General features: G+C 46.8%; 1 protein-coding gene across 1 annotated transcript; it reads left to right on the top strand.

Moving 5' to 3' along the window:
• Positions 1-552: 552 nt before the first annotated feature.
• On the top strand, positions 553-17507 carry adcyap1r1b (adenylate cyclase activating polypeptide 1b (pituitary) receptor type I). The gene is made up of 14 exons (XM_061078156.1): positions 553-654; positions 9320-9433; positions 12506-12608; positions 13647-13760; positions 13847-13950; positions 14060-14157; positions 14979-15111; positions 15215-15368; positions 15449-15509; positions 15590-15659; positions 15755-15846; positions 16122-16251; positions 16740-16781; positions 17266-17507. Exons 2-14 carry the CDS (start codon positions 9377-9379, stop codon positions 17452-17454), a joined length of 1347 nt encoding a protein of 448 aa, XP_060934139.1. The 5' UTR covers positions 553-654; positions 9320-9376; the 3' UTR covers positions 17455-17507.
• The last annotated feature ends 1542 nt before the right edge of the window (positions 17508-19049 follow it).

Genomic DNA, 19049 nt, shown 5'->3' with positions numbered 1-19049 from the left:
ATACACACCTAAAGACACACACACACACACCCAAATACAATAACACACACGCACACACACACACACACACACACACACACACAATAACACTCTCACAAACGCAAATGCACACACAATCACATAAATACATACATATACACATTCACACACAGAGATACACACACATACACAAAGACAAACAACCACATACATACAATAACACACACACACACACGGATCATTTAACACAACACGTTTATGTCGCACATCTATTATGTATGATTGGATTTGAGATTCCTTGCGCGCATATGTGTGTCTTTGTGTGTGTGTGACAGAGAGAGAGAGACAGAGAGAGAGAGAGAGAGAGAGAGAGAGAGAGAGAGAGAGAGAGAGAGAGAGAGGTGGGGGGGGGATCTAGTTGAAATGCTCGCTTCATTCCTGTGTGGAGGAAGAAGTGATCACTCCTCTCTCTCCTCCTCTCAGCTGCTGTCTTTCTCTTCCTCTCCTCTATTCCTCCTTCATCCCCTCGTTCTCCTCCTTCTCCTCCTTATCCTCCTTCTGCTCCGGATGGAAGTTTTGCTCCTCGGATCCACCGGAGTGTCCCGCCGCTTGTCCCCGTGAGGAGGACGACCTGTCCCCGGGAGGACACCGGGACTCGCACCCGGAGAACAGGAGGTAAGAGGGGATGCATTGGGAATGAACGGGTGAAGATGGAGGAGGTGGAGGAGGGCGGGAGCTGGAGACACACACGCCGGGATCCTGCGGCATGTGTCGGGAGGAGGCTCCTTCCATCCGTCTCTGCAGACAGAGACACACAATGCATCGACACACACACATGATTTCAACACAACGCCAAGGAGAATATCAGTGATGCACACAACACGTTCTCCTCCTCATATTCATCCATATGCATGAGGAGGATCGAACCTTTCTCAGGCGGTAACTGAATCACAATGAGGAGCAGCTCCTGGTATTTGATGCATATGTCAGATTGTCACATTTATCATTTTCAAGCTCATCACACATGAATCACTGCATCACTGAGAGGAGCAGGAATCCAACCTGCAACCACCAGTGATGCTCCTCATGCTGTAGTGAGGTGTTCTGGTCCCTGAAGGTTTTGTGAGATCCAGGCCTGTGGGTGGAAGCTGTGAGTGACCTTGTAATGCATCCGACTGTCGTGGAATCACAATCCCTGCTCTCGTCTGTGGGAGGATGGATGGATGGATGGAGGATTTTTAAAAGCTCCTGAATCCCAGTCTCCCTCCCTCCCAGCTCTGGTCTGTGTGGGTTTCCTCTCACCGTGGTTGGACAGAGAGAAAGAAAGGAAGGAAGGATGGAGTGTGTGCATGATTCTCTGCAGGTTCTTAGGTTTGATCCAGACCTGGCGTTTGCAGGTTTGTTGACGTGGATGCTCGTCTGCAGCCTCGTGATGAACGAGTGATGAACGAGTGGCACAGCCGCTGTAAATCCTGATTCAGGGCCGGACGAGAGCTGTTAGAGCGGCTTAGTGACAGAAAGCTGAGATGAGATCAATGCCTGCTCTCACTGTGGGACACGTTTTCCAATCCAATCACCTTGACGTTCATCTGTGGGAGCTGAATACCTGAGCTCTGTGTGTGTGTGAGTGTGTGTCTGTGTGTGTGTGTGTGTTTCAGATTTAAACATCTGGCTCAGCAGCACAACGAGCAAACTGCAGATCCTGTGTGTATTTGCTCGACTTACGGGAGACAAACACATATCTGAGCTACGTCAGCGATGTGTTGCAGCAGGCGTCCAGAGAGAGGACCAGCTTCTCTGTCTCCTGCTCCTCGGGGACGCTGAGGTTTCACTGGGACCATGAGCCTGGTGGTGTTTCACTGGGACCATGAGCCTGGTGGTGTTGGCCGGAGCAGCAGAGAGCAGGAGGACATCAGGCGTCAGGCCCGGGCTCGGCGTGACCCCCGGTATCACACAGGAGCCGAGAGGAACATGGAGGAGAGCCGGGTTCCAACGCTGAGGCAGAAGAGCTGCACGTTCTGAAGATAGAAACTCAGAACTCAAGAAGAAGGAGGCATCTCGGAAGCTGGCTTCACCTTGGAGATGTCTCCAGTGGGTTACCGGGTCAACAGAGACTCGCCCTCACATCTATGATTCATCCTCCAGTCGATCTTACACCAGGCTGCATGTCCTCTGTGGGAAGAAGCCGGAGAAAACACAATCCACACGAGGAGAACATGGAAAAGATCAAAGCCTCTACCAGGGATCCTCAACGTTAAAAAACAGGTTTCATACATTTTTCAGAGATATTCTTTTGGGCCTTTTTGGATATGACAGTGTGAGCGTGAACTGGGGAGAGAGAATAAAGACCCACAGCAAAGGGCCGGGGGGGAAGTGAACCTGCGACATCGTGTTTATTAGAACATTAAATCAGAAGCAGGTTAATTGCAGATATCAGGGATCGCTACAAAGAGCCTGAGGGTCCAAACCGTCTGTTTCTTGAGAATTAAAATGTAATTTTTTTATTGGTATTAGATGAATTCTGTTGCTCTCATGCAGTCGCAGCTCACATTTGCAGAATCAGTATTAGATTCATGGCAACATTCATACTGAGCACAATCTCTATTTTATCTTTAGACTCAGGAGAGTTAATATCTCTTCAGTTAAGCTGCTCCACATTACAAACACATATTGACGATATTACAGATATCGGAATATAAAATATTATTGTTTTTACTTCTCATCAAGATCCACAAATGATTACCTGTGAAATCAGTGAAAAAGTGAAAAAAAAAAATCTCACAGTGTTAAAAAAAGTGATGAAATCTTTCACATCACCACAATTAACACTTCATACTGGGTTCTACATTTTACAAATTTTTATCAGTAGCACATATTGTATATGTGGTAGAAATTAAACATTTTGTTATATGCATGGGAATACTGGATATTATATTATATTATGGTGTATAAAGAGTTTCCAGGCATCATTACATGTGAGGCTACTGTACGATTCCACCACATAAACAGATTTACTGTTTATCATGTTTATGATAACGTTTATTTACATTGGCAAGAGAAAAAGAAAGTGGATGATTTAGATTCTCTGCATTCTGAACATTGATTTGCATGAAGCTGGAAAGGATTAGAAAGATTGTACCCTCATTTGTTTAACGACAGTTTTTCACTCAGCATATAAATGGAGATGATTTGGTTTTGTGGCGACTCTCCTTAGAAACGTGTTCTCAGGTTCAGACGACTACAAGAATCCTCAATGAGGTAAAATACGCAGCAGGTCAACATCTCTGTTAATGAGCCTGAGGCCACATCCATTCATCTCTGATGACAACCACACACACGGTGAACCACCAGCAGTTATTTATTTGTCACGTCCGTGGTTCTTTACGTTTGAGAATCGGACTTGGTGACGTCCGACCGTTCGATGAAAGCAACAGGAACCACAACACGGCTCATCAGTGACGCTGGACACCAGGCTTTTAAAACCAGGCTTTTAAAACCAGGCTTTTAAAACCAGGCTTTTAAAACCAGGCTTTTAAAACGCTGCTGTCTCTCTGCTCATCTTGACCAGAGTCACTGACGCTCCATCCCAGTCGTTAGGAAGCACGGCGCTGCTGGTCAGTGCGGTCGCAGAGTGGAAGTGAGTTTACACTGATGTAGCTCACTGGGGCACAGGTCTCCAGAGCCAGGATCTCTGACCTGCTGCAGATCTTTAGAGATCTCTCAGGGAGTGGAAGCATCACGGTGGATTCGTGCAGGAGACTCGCTGCTCACTGGCTCGTGTCGGGAAGCAGAGGCTGAGGAATCGTCAGCTGCACAGATTCAACTCGACGTTCTGCTTCTGCTTCTTTTCTCCTCTGACACATCTGCTCCTCATTCCAGATCCTTTATCCTTTTGTCGCTCTGCGTCAGTGAGCTGCAGCTGGAGGAGGCTGAGGAAGCTGAAGTGGTTTCATTCAAACCAGTGGGACCAGTGAAAGATGCAGACGAGCGTTTTGTGTCCAAGGATGTTTGACTTTCTTCTGCCTCTTGTTTCGTGGTTTGGAGCATAATTGTTGTTAAAGGCTGGTAACAGGCCTGATGATGAAAGTCTCTTTAGGAGAACATCCACACGACAATATTCTAATTTCAAAATGTATCACTGATGTTTGATACGTATGGAAACACTGTCGGTCCCGATTCTGAAAACTCACTTTCACACCGACCTTGTTTGGTCCAATCAGAAGAGGAGTTCTGGGTCTGGGTCCAACTGAACCTGGTTCTGTTGGTTTGCAGTGAAAACACTTGGACCAATCACAGGAAGTAGAGAAAGAATTAAACAATTGAAGAAGAAGAAGAAGAGTACTGTGGAGTACTGTGGAATACTGTAGTACTGTTGAGTACTGTTGTACTGTGGTAGTGTAGAGTACTGTGGAGTCCTGTAGTACTGTGGTACCGTAGAGTGCTGTTGAGTACTGTGGAGAACTGCGCCTGAAGATGCCGCAAGTGATACCATCATGAGGTTACCATGGCAACCAAAGAGTCAGGTATAGGTAGACTTCGCCCACGTAGCTGATGACGATAGGACTTAGGTTTGTCAGACTAGATTCTTTCGTCCCTAAATCACAATGTGAAACCAGAACTCACAGATCAGAGGAAACTATGGAACAAACACAATTAGTAAATCAACTGTAAATTGAGTTAAAGCTTCTGTAACGTGAAGTTGTGTCGCCCCCTCTGGTTCAGTCGTGACATTACAGTGACATCGTGAAATTCCCTTTTTCTCCTTTAACATCTTTTCGATCAAATTGAATCGATCGATCACTAAAAGCAGATCTAATAATTGTTAATTATGAAGATAATCTCTGGATCCAGCTGCGACACGGATCCTAATGATGTTCTAACTCTTCCTCTTATTTTCTTCTTTGCTCTAAATGTCTTTGCCTCCGTTTCCTGACTATGCAGCTCCCCAGTGGATTGTGGGAAAAAGCAGGACATAATGGGAGCGAGAAACCAGGACAGTTTTCTCTCTCTCCCTCTCTCTGTGATATGTGCGCCTCCCTCTCCCTCCCCAAACTAATGAAGACTAAGTCATGTCTGTGGATATTAATTCCTCCCATAGTTCCTTGGGTTAAATTTAGCCTTGAGTGACTGGGTGTGATATTCTGTGGGAATTAGACGATCCAGCGCTGGATCAACACGTGAGATGATGATTCTGGACGTGGACGGTCTCCTGGTCTCTGGTTCTTCTGAGGATCCGGTGGTGGCCGTCCCTCAGAAGTGTCTCCTGAGAGGCAGAGAGGGACGAGAGGAGTTGGGGTTGAAGGTCTTAGTGGAGATAAGCCGCTGCATGCCTTCACTCTTTAGGCCACGGCAGCTGTCAGAGCCCGAGCGGAACATGTCCCCGGGGACCAAACAGCTCCCAGTGTCCCAGTGTCCCGCCGAGAGCAAACAGGAAGACACACATCAGATCCTGATCTCTATCTGTCCTCCATCCCTTCCCTCTCCTCTGCTCTCTAACCATGTGAGTCAGCGCCTGCTTCTTGTCTCGGCAGCGTCTCAGGTGAGTGGTCATTAAGAAACGCTCGCCTCGGCTTGTTTTGATCCCCGGGGGGGGGGGGGGGGGGCTCGTCCCTCTCCACTCAAACACCCACTCATTTTCTTGAGGAAGCTGTTTTCCTTTCAGCTCTCTCCTCTTTTTTCATTTCCTCCTCTTGGGTGGAACTCTACACTGAGGCCAAGTATTTATTAGTGCTATCAGTGTGTGTCTGTGTTAGTGTGTGTGTGTGTGTGTGTGCGTGTGTGTGTTTCTTTAATCATGTGTGTGCTCTTTCGATGGAGCTTCAAACGTTACACACTCTCGGGCTGACAGTGTTGAACATGAAAGCCGCTGAGACTCATTAAGCCACTGATTACAGCTCGGGGAGGAGAGTCCTGAGCAGCTGCTACACTAATACACACACACAGACACACACACACGCAGACACACACACACACACACACACACACACACACACACACACACACACACACACACACACACACACACTATGTAAACTAAGGGTTGTCATCTGCTCCCTTCGTATGTTTTCTTTCTTAAATGAGAAAGAAAACGTTATTAGAATCCGAGGAGAAATTCAATTATATTATTTGCACTGTCGACAATCTCACAATCTTCTGTTTAGTTTGTAATTTTGTATGTGGTTATGCACAATGTGGGTGGGAGGAGTTAATAAGGGGACACCCAGGTCCCTTTTAACTGGGGCCCCCAAAGTTCCTTAACACGCCCCTGGTGAACGAGCAGTTGAAGCCTCCAGCACACACTCACTCTCTCACATACACTCTCTCTCTCACACACACACACACACACACAGACACACACACACACACACACACACACACAGACACACACACACACACACACACACACACACACACACACACACACACACACACACACACACACACACTATGTAAACTAAGGGTTGTCATCTGCTCCCTTCGTATGTTTTCTTTCTTAAATGAGAAAGAAAACGTTATTAGAATCCGAGGAGAAATTCAATTATATTATTTGCACTGTCGACAATCTCACAATCTTCTGTTTAGTTTGTAATTTTGTATGTGGTTATGCACAATGTGGGGGGGGGGGAGGAGTTAATAAGGGGACACCCAGGTCCCTTTTAACTGGGGCACCCAAAGTTCCTTAACACGCCCCTGGTGAACGAGCAGTTGAAGCCTCCAGCACACACTCTCTCTCTCTCTCTCTCTCACACACACAAACACACACACACACACACACTGGTCCGGTCGAGATACCATCAGTGTTGTGATGGTTTGTAAAATGTTTCTTCAGAAATTAGTTAATGGAAGTTTGTGCTCGGGAACCCAACATGAAAGTGTTTCTATAGAAGCGTCAGCAGCCTTTCTGGAGGCCTTGGCAGAGCTGCAGCGCCCATTCATGTTGTGTCTCGCTTTGTTATTTGTGTGTCTGTGTGTGTGTGTGTCCCTCAGTAACTTGTTGCTACACACCCCAGCAAAATATGAATGAAGGTTGTGTGTTTGTGCAGAACGGAGATGTTTTCATATTCCGAGCAGCGGCTCAAGTTAAAACAAGTCGAAAAGTGATTCCACTGTTTCTAGTGAAAAAGATCATCGTGGATCCTGAAGTAAAAACCTCACTCGTTCTCTGATTAGTAATTTTTATCAGCTGCTTTTATAACGTATAGGAGAAGTAGCACACTACCCACAATCCTCAGCTGTAAGAGTGTCGTCTCTGATTGGTGGAGCTCGCTGTTGCCATGGAAACTCTAACCATAACTGTGAAAATCATGTCTGCAAGGTAAAATTCAAGAAGCGGTTGGAAATGAGTGAATTCTAAAGTGTAGATTCCTTCTCTCTTTATATAATTAGGTCTCTGATCTTGGCTTTACCTTTTTTACAAATTGTATTTAGCTCTGAATCAAACGTTTTAAGGTCACGATTCATCTGGGATCTGATCCGTTTGGTTCAAGGATTAAACTGTTATTTTAACAAGGATTTTCTGAAACGTGAATGTAGAAAATTAAATGAAGGGAATTTACCGCTCACTGTTGTCGCTCTATGACGTAACAGTCACCACGGGGCGTGAGAACAAACTCCGGTTATTGATAGTGATCATGAAATTAAGTTTAGAGATTTGGAGAAGGGTCAGTTTTTTATTTTTACTGGTTAAGACAGCATCTCGTAAATCAGCATTTTATTAATATTTAATCTGCAGATAATTTTCTTGGCCCATCTGTCATATTTGTTAGGTTATAAAATCAAAGAGGTAATTTCCTGGAACCTGATTCCCGTCATGTTGCTTGTTTTTTTAAAGCCAATGATCCCAAACCTCACTGACTGATGAGAGAAGGAGCAGCAGAATTTATTAAAGTTAGTTTTTAATCAGTGTTGTGGTTTTTTGGGACATTAGAGCAGATGATGAAATCTCAGGGAGGCTGTGTACAGACGGAGCAGAAGGGGGATCCGGGTCCACGTGGTCCCGCTCCGATCCAAACTCAGCGGCTCGCTCAGCTGTTGCTCTTGACGACGGTGGGAGGGGCTTGTTGCTGGCAGGGATTCGCTGGAGTAGGAGCCACGAGCTGCCAAGTTCTCCCAGTGGGACGAGGCCCGAGCTCCGTCCTGCTACTTGGCTTCGACCGGGCGAAACCCCCCCGGCCCGGCAGAGTCAGGCGGCGTGTTCGAGGACACGCAGACACACAACACGCCTGTGTTCACATACAGTTGTCATTTGATTGGCTAACAATGTTTTTATAATGGTTTCCTGTTGCTGTGAGTAAAACCATTAGTGGAATATAAACTGCATTTCAGTTTAAATGCAATAAATCACAGAGATCCTGTTTCTCTGTGATCTCCTCAGCGTCCGACTAATGATTCCAGTAAATGTTAGAAGAATTGTATATAAGTTTTCATGTTTTGAATGTGCTGCTGATGCAAAGTGTGTCAGTCTGACTCGGAGGTGCAGTCTAACACCTCTTAGTGCAACAACACGCCTTACAAAAACCGCAAACAGTGTTGCTGTCAAACTGAATTATGTTTCCTGCCATGCAAGCAAAAGTATCTGAGACAGGAAACGCGCCTGGAAAGATGTGACGATCAAGCTATGTCTAGTAAGCAAATAATGTAACCCCACCTATATCTTGTAACTGAGCTTTCGAATAAATATGCTGTGCATGGGAAGAACCGTCGAAGTTGGCTGGGACCTTTCTCAGAGGTCCGGACTTCCCTTGCAAGTGAAAACTAAGTACTTGTCTTATGTGTGGTGTTTGATTCGGTGAATTCTTGCAGCATTAGATATGTGTCTGGGTGGAATTCCCTCGACAGTAAATCTCTGTCTTTCTGTGGAACACATCTCCAGAACCCATCATCTTCTTGGTTTGTTAATTCCACGTTTAGTACACGTGATTGGTTCGATATTAACAAGCTTTGAACAAACAGACGACTCAGAACAGTCGGTTCTCCAGTTCAGGTTCTGTGTGATGAACTTCAGGTCTTTATTTCCTGCTTCTTCAGTTCTAATGCATCAGTGGAGAAGGGCTCTCTCATTGAGGTCATGGTGTGAATGGGTGTGAACACATTAGATTTGTTGTTGTATCACACATTCACTTTTAAGAGCAGATGTTTCTCTGAGTTTCTCTGAGGGCTTCCCATCTGTTTGGATTTGCTCTCCAGAGACACACAGACACTTGAAGCTCTTGAAGCACTTGAATCTTGAGCCGTATGACGAACACTCTTTAATATAATGTTTATTTGTCCTGGTGAGGAATAAAAAACAGACGTCCTGCCTCTTAACAAACACCATGCTTCTGTTCTTTCACACCTCCAGGTGACGGCCTGTTGTTTTCCTCTGAGCTCCAGGAAACTGTCGACTGACAAACACAAGATGTCTCCGTCTGACGTCAGGTTGCTGCTCCTCGGTCTCCTGCTCCTCTTCACCACGGTGAGTTCATTCAAATTCATTCGATCTCATCTTTAAATCCAGTGTGTGTTTCTGCCTGTGAGTGAGTGAGTGAGTCAGCTGAGCAGGTGCAGCTTCACATGGATGATCCAGAGCTTCAGGCCTGATGCTTCTCCACAGAGAGAGAGAGACTGTTAAAGTGTGAGAGCATCAATATTCACTGATCAGAGAGAAGCAGGAACCATGGAGAAAGATGCACTCACTCATTTATTCATCGCTTAGCTGTGAGGAGGGAAAACATCCTCTTCCTCTTCCTCTTCATCCTCTTCCTCTTCATCCTCTTCCTCTTCCTCTTCATCTTCATCTCTTCTCCTCTCCTCTTCCTTCCTCTTCCTCTTCCTCTTCGTCTTCCTCTTCATCTCTTCCTCTTCCTCTTCATCTCTTCTCCTCTCCTCTTCTTCATCTTCATCTTCATCTTCATCTTCATCTTCATCTTCATCTTCATCTTCCTCTTCCTCTTCCTCTTCCTCTTCGTCTACGTCTGCGTCTGCATCTTCATCTTCATCTCTTCTCTTCTCTTCTCTTCTCTTCTCTTCTCTTCTCTTCTCTTCTCTTCTCTTCTCTTCTCTTCTCTTCTCTTCTCTTCTCTTCTCTTCTCTTCTCTTCTCTTCTCTTCTCTTCTCCTCTTCCGTCCTCTTCCGTCCTCTTCATCTTCATCTTCAACTTCATCGCTTCTCTTCTCTTCTCTTCTCTTCTCTTCTCTTCTCTTCTCTTCTCTTCTCTTCTCTTCTCTTCTCTTCTCTTCTCTTCTCTTCTCTTCTCTTCTCCTCTTCCGTCCTCTTCATCTTCATCTTCATCTTCATCTTCATCTTCATCTCTTCTCTTCTCTTCTCTTCTCTTCTCTTCTCTTCTCTTCTCTTCTCTTCTCTTCTCTTCTCCACTTCCGTCCTCTTCATCTTCATCTTCATCTTCATCTTCATCTTCATCTCTTCTCTTCTCTTCTCTTCTCTTCTCTTCTCTTCTCTTCTCTTCTCTTCTCTTCTCTTCTCTTCTCTTCTCTTCTCTTCTCTTCTCTTCTCTTCTCTTCTCTTCTCTTCGCTTCTCTCCTCTTCCGTCCTCTTCCTCTCCTCTTCATCTCCTCTCCTCTTCCTCTTCCTCTTCATCTCTTCTCTCCTCTTCCGTCCTCTTCCTCTCCTCTTCATCTCCTCTCCTCTTCCTCTTCCTCTTCATCTCTTCTCTCCTCTTCCGTCCTCTTCCTCTCCTCCCTCTTTTACTGCTGTAGTTAAACGTGAGCCATCACCTCTGAGCTGAAGTGTTCTCTGAGAAACAGAAGATGGTGAACGAAGGAGAGGGGGGGGGGGGGATGAGGCAGAGAGTGAAGATGGAAAATAAGAATAAACAGCAGATGAAAGTCCACGTTTCACTGCAGGTTTATAAACAGTTAAGACGGACAGAGAGACAGAGGGACAGAGAGACAGAGGGACAGAGAGATGTGAGAACTGAAGTCTCCTTCTCTCTGGACTGAAAGGACACAGACCTCATGCACACGGTTCATGTCTTTATCTGGATTTGTGTGGACGGCAGCGGTGAATATGAAGCACAGAGGTTATGATTTCTACAGAGAAATGAAGGGGACGGGGGGGGGGCCCGGGGGGGTGATAAGATCAAAGAGAGGCCGAGGGTTCAAAGACACCAATTCTAAAACAACCGAAAATGAAACCTGACACGTGAGGATCTGGATATTCTATTTGATCTGTTGAGTGCAGCTTTAAAGTCTGATGCAAGCAATTACTCATAATTCATCATGGATGTAAATATTTTTACTTTCCATACTCTTTAATATTTACTGTCTAACGTGTATTTTCAGAGGGAATAACATCCACAGTAATTGAATCATTCAGTCGCGGTGTGATGTCTCCATCACTCACTTCATCCGTCTGAGCCTTTACTGCATCGAACCTGCGTCTGTTCTCTTCTCCTGCGTCACGCTGCTGCTGCCGGGAGCATGAATCATAAACCTCATAAACCTCATAAACCTCATAAACCTCATAAACCTCATAAACCCATATCTGTGGATCCAGAGTCTGCGTCGACACTTGTTCCGCACGACGCCTCAAAACCTCATCGTCCCCGTGGCTCTCGTGAATCCTCCGTGTGTCGAGTGAAGCCGACGTCAGCGGCATAAACGCCCCCAACTGCCCCCCCGCTGCTCCTCGTTAAAGAGGAGGTGACGTGGCGTCTCCCACACGGACGCCAGCACAGACACACGTTCCTCCTGGTAGCAGTGTGATGAGTGCCTTGTTATCAGTCAATCCATCAGATTTGATTCGTACAGCCGGTGTTCACTCGTAGGTTTAATAAGGTGAGACAACCTTTGTTCTTAATCCTCACATTTTTAAAAGGAGATAAACGTAGAAACCTCAGAGGGAGACACATGTCCTCTCCCGGGACGGACAGAGGGACAATAGATGCTGCGTGTGACTGAGAACATCAGCAAAATAAGAGCCTATACAACATTGATTAGAAGAAACTTGATGGATTGATATAGTGTGGTGGAGTAGTGGAACGAGTGGAGACTCCTGTCCGTGTGTTTCTTGTTTCTTCGTCAGCAGGATTATGTAAAGAAAATACTGAACATGTCCCCTAAGATTTGTTGGACGGACGGATCTCATGACAGCTTAGTGCAGATCTGGACAATCAGGCCTGAATGTGGTCTGAGGGATCGGACCTCAGGATTTGGTATCTGGTGGCATTCAGACCGAACCACTTGTGTTTGGATCTAAGGGGATTCAACTCTACTGAGTTTCTAGTTTTCAGTTGTGGCTTGGCTGCTGTGTGTGTGTGTTTGTGTGTGTGTGTGGGGGGGGTAGCAGCTCTGAAATGGCTTGTTTAATTGGCCGAGAGTTTAAACTGATCCCAGAGCGGAGACCTTCTCTCCCACACTGTGGTGTGAACCACACACTGGAGCTAATGAAGCCAATTTAACTGCAGGTCCTTCCTCTCGGCTCTGATGTAATCTACAGACACTTCAATCCCTCTGTGTGTGTGTGTGTGTCTGTGTGTGTGTGTGTGTGTGTGTGTGTGTGTGTGTGTGTGTGTGTGTGTCTCCTCCAGGTCTGGAGCCAGCAGGTTCCCGTTAACTGTGTGATCAAGCAGGAGCAGGAGAGCTGTGAGGAGAAGATGGCCTCGGACGATCCCGGGAATGATCCCGAGTTCGGTACGTCTCCGTCTTCGTCTTCCTCTTCCTCTTCCTCTTCCTCTTCCTCTTCGTCTGCGTTTGTTTTCCAAAAAGGATTTTGTTGATGTTTTACAACAGTTTTAAAATCAAGCTAATTAAACTGAACCCAGGATAAGTGGAAGGTCTTCAGGGTTCCACACTAACGAGCAGGAGCTGCTGCAGATGAAGAGATCACTGCTGCGGCTTCACAGTTTCCCTCCGGTCTCCGTCTGTCCCAGGGACGATGGAAGACTTGTGGGTTCAGAGAGTTTGAGATAATCCAGCAGACGTTGAACATGAAACCTTATTCAGCTTTAGACGGTTCACACAGGGAATCCAGGTTCATCCCTCATTAGAAGACAATTTACTGTTGATTTGAGACATGAGGACGATGATGATGTTGAAGCAGTAAATGAGAGTTGATCTGTGAGACAGTGATTGACAGGCGTCTCATTGGCTGAAGAGATGCTCAGAGACATGTCTCCGTCTCGATGTGATTTCTGGAGACACATCATCAACGTCTCTCGTCCTCGGGCTGTTTCTGAAAACGTCTGATGAATAAAAAGATGAATTATCTGAAGAGCTCCATGTTTCCTTGAGCTTCTAATTTCAACTCTGTTTACATTGAAACCAATAAACAGACTATTGACCTTATTCTGAATTCGACATTATGATTATGAGTTGCTAATTGAATATTATATTTATATTCTCTAATAATCTGTTTATGACTCACATCAACATTTAATGCACTAAAACTTGAACAATCTGAAATGATCATATTCAGGTTAAAATAATCAGATCCAGCATCTTAATCAGACTATTGTCTTAATCAGGTTAATATCTGAATATTGGCGTCTATGTAAACGTGTAAACTGAAAACAACATGTGTCTAAAGCTAATGCTACATCTGACATTTGGAAATAGAAAGTATGAAACAATAATTCAGCATCAAGTGCATGAATCTGGTCGAGCTGTTTGATTTCCCATCGTGTGAACATGTGTCCCAATGAGACGCTGTGTCCGTCCCCCTGTCCTCAGGCTGTCCGTGGATGTGGGACAACCTCACGTGTTGGAAGCCGGCGAGGATCGGTGAGGTGGTCGAGGTCAACTGTCCCGACCTCTTCACGCAGTTCATGAGCGGCGAAGACTTCGGTGAGTTGAAGGTTTATTGAGTAAGACGTGACCCTGACACTGAATGAGTCATGTGACTCCTGTGATGGATGGTTGTGCGTCCTCAGAGATCGGGACGGTGAGTCGTAACTGCAGCGAGTTCGGTTGGTCCGAGACGATCCCTCACTACATCGACGCCTGTCTGTACGAGGAGGGGAACAGCACCCACCCGGTGAGTGCCCCCCCCCCCGCCTCCAGCTGTTTGTTACAGGGGGATAAAGAGTGAAACTACACAATCAAACCTGTGTGATGGTTGTGTGATGGTTGTGTTCCATGTTCAGGACATGTACTACGTGTCGGTGAAGGCTCTGTACACCGTGGGCTACAGCGTCTCTCTGGTGTCTCTCACCACAGCCATGGTGATCCTCTGCAGGTTCAGGTGAGAAAACACACAACCTGCATCACACAGACGTTAACAACCCGGAGGACTTGGTGTTTTGTGCAGCTCAACATTTGAGTCTCAAACAAAAGATTGAAGTTTTGTTCTGATGAGAAATTTCACTTTAACGATCAGTGATGATGTTCTTCACATATTTGAAAGGAAATCAATTACAAATCTATCAGTGATGAATACGATTTCTGTCTTTCCAAGTCTTCATCTGTAGCTTGTAAACTTGTTTTCAAAAGGTGCTGTTTAAATATGCTAAAATTAATAATAATAATATTACCTTTTCAATTTCAAAAGTCTAAAATTAATCATTTTCGTGTGTGTAAAGCCTACTAAGTATATTAAGTGTAGTTTATTATAAAACAGTAATTTTAAATATTATAGAAATGCATTGATTACATTACTATACTATCTAATAATACACTGCAGCTTTAAATATAAATAAATGATCTGTGCCACCACTACTACTAGTATTGATGTTACCATGGTTACCAGCACTATTCTTACTGTTACCGTATTTATATTAATATTACTCCTGCTGCTATCATACTAGTATATATTATATATACTGCAATTATCTACTTATACTATAACTGCTACTATCACAGCAATTATTGTTGGTTGGTTTTTTGTTGGTGAAAATAAACAAACAGCAGCGTCACAGGTTCGATTCCCTTTGCTGCGTGTGCTCCTCATCCTCTCCGCCCCCCCCCCCCTATCCAACTGTAACTCTCTCTGTCCAATTCCAATAAAACCCATACAAAAAATATAAACTTGTGAATGTAATAAACCATGTGTGTGTCTGTCCTCAGGAAGCTGCACTGCACCAGGAACTTCATCCACATGAACCTGTTTGTGTCCTTCATGCTGAGGGCCATCTCCGTCTTCATCAAGGACGGCGTGTTGTACGCCAAGGAGGACAGCGAGCACTGCTTCATCCACACGGTGAGACCCCCCCTCCCAGCTGAGACCCCTCCCCCCGGCTGAGACCTCTCAGGCCTGAAGCTCAGATCATCTCACCTCCTCTTGTCTCTCTCTCTCTCTGCAGCTGGAGTGTCGAGCGGTGATGATCTTCTTCCACTACTGCGTCCTCTCCAACTACTTCTGGCTCTTCATCGAGGGCCTGTACCTCTTCACGCTGCTGGTGGAGACCTTCTTCCCCGAGAAGAGATACTTCTACTGGTACATCATCATCGGCTGGGGTGAGGCGTCACACACATCTTCACCTGAGTCTCATCTTATCAGACCCGGCTGTTAGTGACTCGGTGTTTGTTTGAACCAGGCGGGCCGACCGTGTGCGTGAGCGTCTGGGCCGTGCTGCGGCTGCACTTCGATCACATCGGGTGAGTGAGGAACACACAACACGCGTGTGCGGCCTCATGTTGAAGGTTGTGTGTTCATGTTGCTGAATGTTGTCTCACAGCTGCTGGGACATGAACGACAACGCTGCCATCTGGTGGGTGATAAAGGGACCGGTGCTGGCCTCCATCATGGTGCGTTGGAGAAACATCAACACAACCGCCAGGAATATTTGTGTTTAATAAAAAAAACTCCTGTTGATTATATATAAATGTTGTTTTATCCACAGATAAACTTTGTTCTCTTCATCGGAATCATCGTCATCCTGGTGCAGAAGCTTCAGTCTCCGGACATCGGAGGAAACGAGTCCAGTATTTACCTGTGAGTGAAAAGTGTCTGAGTGACTTTAGATTTCAACATTTAATTAAACTCATATTCAACTTTGTGTTTTGTTGCCTCGTTGTGTTTATACCAAAAACGTTCCGTTCAACAGACTCACATCTTTTTTTATATGGGACCATTTAAACTTGTTCTTTTAAACGGTTCCCCCTGGACCTGTGTGTGCAGATATAATGAGGACACAATGTCCTGTGTCCTGTTCTCTCATGACAATATGTGTGTGTCCCTGTGTGTGTGTGTGTGTGTGTGTTGCACAGGAGGCTGGCTCGCTCCACTCTGCTGCTCATCCCTCTGTTTGGGATCCACTACACCGTGTTCGCCTTCTCCCCGGAGAACGTGAGCAAGCGGGAGCGTCTGGTGTTTGAACTCGGACTCGGATCCTTCCAGGTGACTCCTCCTACTTCACTCAGGCTCAAACAGGACGACTGATACGTAACAACCTGTTTAGGATAATTCAGGAGAAGAGAGTCAAGTTGAGGTTTGAGACTTGAGCTGTTTTCAGACATGAACTTGAGATTGTCGGGGGCAGACACACGTACATTTCAGGTTTCGGCCATAATTAGCAAAAGATCTGGAATCTCCTTCTTTTTCCAAGTTGACTTCTTCATCTTCTTCACCCTGAGATATTTGTAGAGATGAAAGACGAAGGGTTCATTTCAGTCTTCAGAGCATTTTGCTTGTTGGACTTGAGTTGGACCTGATGAGAATAAAACTGTCTAATTAAAATGTTCTAGTCTGGTCAGTGAAGGATCCTTAAACTTCATCCTCTAAAGTAACAAAGACATTTCCTGTCAGATGTTACACAAACTCGCTTTACGTTATTATTATTATTATGATTCTGTCTCCTCATGTGTCTGTCCCTCTCGTCTCTGCAGGGCTTCGTGGTGGCCGTCCTCTACTGCTTCCTGAATGGAGAGGTAAATCCCCTTTTAAACAAATCACTCACACTTCTCAATGCACATTTTAATTAAACATACAGAAGCAACATTACTGAGTGTGAGGGGGAGTGATTTAATAAGTGATTTCATCAGGCTCATTGTTTTCAGTTTATGGAATTGATAATGTGAATATTTGAAATCTTAATATCTGAACAAAACATATTCCCTGTGATTGAGTTTCCACAAATGTGATGCAAGCTTAAACTTAGGTCATTCTTCTTTCCCCAGAAAAACTCAGATCTCATTGTTTTTCATGTTTCCTTATCATTTATCCTTCATTTCTCAATTTCAAATTATCCAAACAATATATTTTGTTTGTAAACAACCCAAACATCACTGGTAGAAAACCTTTTAAAGCCTGAAAGCAGTGAGCCGTGTGAGCAGAGTCAGGTGGAGGGACAGTGAGCGAGTCTCCTTCCAGCGAGGTCCATTAATAATGACCTTGTGAAGTATATCCCTCAAGGTGCAATCGGAGATCAAGAGGAAATGGCGCAGCTGGACGGTGAACAGGTACTTTGCTGTGGACCTGAAGCACCGGCATCCCTCGCTGGCCAGCAGTGGCGTGAACGGGGGAACGCAGCTGTCCATCCTCAGCAAGAGCAGCTCGCAGATCCGCATGTCCAGCCTGCAGGCCGAGCTCCCGGCCACCTGAGCAACGCCGCCGCCAACGCCGCCGCCGGGAACGCCGCTCCCGCCGCCGGACCCGCCGCCACATCGACTCCTCCCACCCTCGTCCCGATGACCAGCCTCACCGACCCGTTCCTCAACCCGTACCCCAACCCCTACCCGGACGACTCCACCGTGGAAAGTGACCAGGTCTGACCCGCCTCGACCCCGAAACACGACTAAACCTGAACGCCAGACGCCAAATAACCAGACACTCCACGTCCTGACCTCTGACCTCTGACCTCTGATCAGCTGGAGGGAAACTCTCTCCTCTAGAAGGACGTGACTGAGGAATCAACCCAGCGTCTTGTTGGGCTGAACCGTCTCGCTCCTCTGTACATAACGTGTTCGTGTTGACATCGTCTGGTGCTACTGTGTCTCCTGCTGCTGGTGGAGGGACCAGCGTCTGTCCCTCAGAGACCAGCGTGTCCCTTCAGAGACCAGCGTGTCCCTGCAGAGACCAGCGTGTCCCTGCAGAGACCCGTGTGTGTCCCTCAGAGACCAGCGTGTCCCTGCAGAGACCAGCGTGTCCCTCAGAGACCAGCGTGTCCCTGCAGAGACCAGCGTGTCCCTCAGAGACCAGCGTGTCCCTGCAGAGACCAGCGTGTCCCTGCAGAGACCAGCGTGTCCCTGCAGAGACCAGCGTGTCCCTCAGAGACCAGCGTGTCCCTGCAGAGACCAGCGTGTCCCTGCAGAGACCCGTGTGTGTCCCTGCAGAGACCCGTGTCTGTCCCTCAGAGACCAGTGTGTCCCTGCAGAGACCAGTGTGTCCCTGTAGAGACCAGCGTGTCCCTGTAGAGACTCAGTGTGTCCCTCAGAGATTAGTGTGTCCCTGCAGAGACCAGCGTGTCCCTCAGAGATTAGCGTGTTCCTGCAGAGACCAGCGTGTCCCTCAGAGACCAGCGTGTCCCTGCAGAGACCAGCGTGTCCCTCAGAGACCAGCGTGTCCCTGCAGAGACCAGCGTGTCCCTGTAGAGACCAGAGTGTCCCTGCAGAGACCAGCGTGTCCCTGCAGAGACCAGCGTGTCCCTCAGAGACCAGCGTGTCCCTGCAGAGACTCAGTGTGTCCCTGCAGAGACCAGCGTGTCCCTCAGAGACCAGCGTGTCCCTGCAGAGACTCAGTGTGTCCCTCAGAGACCAGCGTGTCCCTGCAGAGACCAGCGTGTCCCTCAGAGACCAGCGTGTCCCTGCAGAGACCAGCGTGTCCCTGCAGAGACCAGCGTGTCCCTGCAGAGACTCAGTGTGTCCCTCAGAGACCAGTGTGTCCCTGCAGAGACCAGCGTGTCCCTGCAGAGACCAGCGTCTGTCCCTCAGAGACCAGCGTGTCCCTTCAGAGACCAGCGTGTCCCTGCAGAGACCAGTGTGTCCCTCAGAGACCAGCGTCTGTCCCTCAGAGACCAGCGTGTCCCTTCAGAGACCAGCGTGTCCCTGCAGAGACCAGCGTGTCCCTGCAGAGACCAGCGTGTCCCTGCAGAGACCAGCGTGTCCCTGCAGAGACCAGCGTGTCCCTGCAGAGACCCGTGTGTGTCCCTGCAGAGACCCGTGTGTGTCCCTGCAGAGACCAGTGTGTCCCTCAGAGAC

Source organism: Limanda limanda, chromosome 9 (assembly GCF_963576545.1).
Source record: "Limanda limanda chromosome 9, fLimLim1.1, whole genome shotgun sequence".
Classification (NCBI taxonomy): Eukaryota; Metazoa; Chordata; class Actinopteri; order Pleuronectiformes; family Pleuronectidae; genus Limanda; species Limanda limanda.
This window is presented reverse-complemented; position numbering and strand designations above follow the sequence as displayed.

What these genes read in the sequence shown, in the direction of transcription:
- adcyap1r1b (XM_061078156.1), top strand. Translation starts at nt 9,377, where the DNA reads ATGTCTCCGTCTGACGTCAGGTTGCTGCTCCTCGGTCTCCTGCTCCTC. An exon ending in CGGGAATGATCCCGAGTTCG is followed by an intron (nt 12,609 to 13,646) that starts GTACGTCTCCGT and finishes CCCTGTCCTCAG; the next exon opens with GCTGTCCGTGGATGTGGGAC. An exon ending in CATGAGCGGCGAAGACTTCG is followed by an intron (nt 13,761 to 13,846) that starts GTGAGTTGAAGG and finishes GTGCGTCCTCAG; the next exon opens with AGATCGGGACGGTGAGTCGT.